Below are 1,299 nucleotides of genomic sequence, written 5' to 3' on the forward strand. Positions count from 1 at the left end.
CCCAGTCTGTGTTTGATTTTTCCAATGGAGAATAGACCACATTGGGTATAGTGAATGCAATACACAAGATTGGAGGAGGTACAGGCCAAATAATGCTTCACCTGGAAAGACTGTTTAGACTCTTGGATGGTCAGCAGGGAGGGGGTGAACGGGCAGATATTGCACTTTCTGCGGTTATGTAGGAAGGTGCCATGAGAAAGAGGGGTTAAGGAATGGACTAGGGTGTCCCGGAGGGAATGATCTCTGTGAAATGCAGATTGGGGAGTGAGGGGAAGATGTGTTTGTTGGTGGCCTTCTGCTGGAGCTGTCTGAAATGTTGGAGAATAATCCGATGAATGTGGAGGCTGGTGGGGTGAAAATTAAGGACAAGAGGAACCCGATCACACTGTTGTGAGTGATGGGAAGGTGCAAGGGCAGAAGCACACATGATAGGTCAGATGCGGTTATGGAAGAAGGAAGCCATGTCAGTAATATTAGGCTCAGGCTGCCAGAAAGAACTCTGAAACATTTCTTCCGGATTATACTATGGGATGCCAGTGCTCCCTCCGAGAGGTATTCTCTGCAGGAAAGGACAGAATTGTGGGAAATCTACTTGGTCACCACCTTTGTGCCCCCGGACACAGCATGCTTGGCCAGCTCCTCAAGCAGCAGTAGGTGCACAGCGGTCTGGATCTCCAGGGAACTGATGATGCTGCACTTGTTGTAACGGGCCAGGTGGGAAGTCCCCCCACCCCCGCTGCTCCCACCTCCACCCCCCGCCATGATGCACTCGAAAATATCGTTGCTGAGTGAGTTCATGATGCTCACGGCCTTGAAGGAGATGCCAGTGTTGGGGTGAACCTGCTTCATCACTTTGTACTTTCCTTTCCTGAACCTTGTCCTCTTCTTGCTGCCCTTCGCAGCTTTCTTAGCACCATTCGTGGCAACTTGCCATTTCTTTTCCATCACCATGGTGACAGTCAATTTCAAACACAGATAGAATTGTGGAAGTATCAATAGCAATTCTGCTGATTGCCTCTGAGTTCCAAACAGGTATTCCCTAAGTATATTTACTCCAGCGGGGCTGCATTTCTGTCAGAGTTTCTACCAACCTCCACTTGCAACTTTGGATTTTCCAGCAGCCTGTTGAGTTTTATGGGCAGTTCATATGTCAATGTCACAGCTGTTGCTGAACTTTACCTGGAACAGTCAATGAGAAGGAGTCAAAGATGCTAAATTCAGATCAGTTCAACTTCCCAACAACTTTGTCTAATTGCCAATGAAATTGGAAGTAACCTAACCTCTGGCTGCACAATGTAT

General features: G+C 47.9%; 1 protein-coding gene across 1 annotated transcript; it reads right to left on the bottom strand.

The window, feature by feature from the left end:
- Positions 1-588: 588 nt before the first annotated feature.
- On the bottom strand, positions 589-951 carry LOC122549500 (late histone H2B.L4-like). Its single transcript, XM_043689360.1, has one exon. The coding sequence runs from the start codon at positions 949-951 to the stop codon at positions 589-591; it is 363 nt and encodes a 120-aa protein (XP_043545295.1).
- Between the last annotated feature and the right edge of the window lie 348 nt (positions 952-1,299).

Source organism: Chiloscyllium plagiosum, chromosome 4 (genome assembly GCF_004010195.1).
Source record: "Chiloscyllium plagiosum isolate BGI_BamShark_2017 chromosome 4, ASM401019v2, whole genome shotgun sequence".
Taxonomy (NCBI): Eukaryota; Metazoa; Chordata; class Chondrichthyes; order Orectolobiformes; family Hemiscylliidae; genus Chiloscyllium; species Chiloscyllium plagiosum.

Excerpts from the sequence above, each read along its gene's own strand:
- LOC122549500 (XM_043689360.1), bottom strand. The coding sequence starts at position 951 with ATGGTGATGGAAAAGAAATGGCAAGTTGCCACGAATGGTGCTAAGAAA.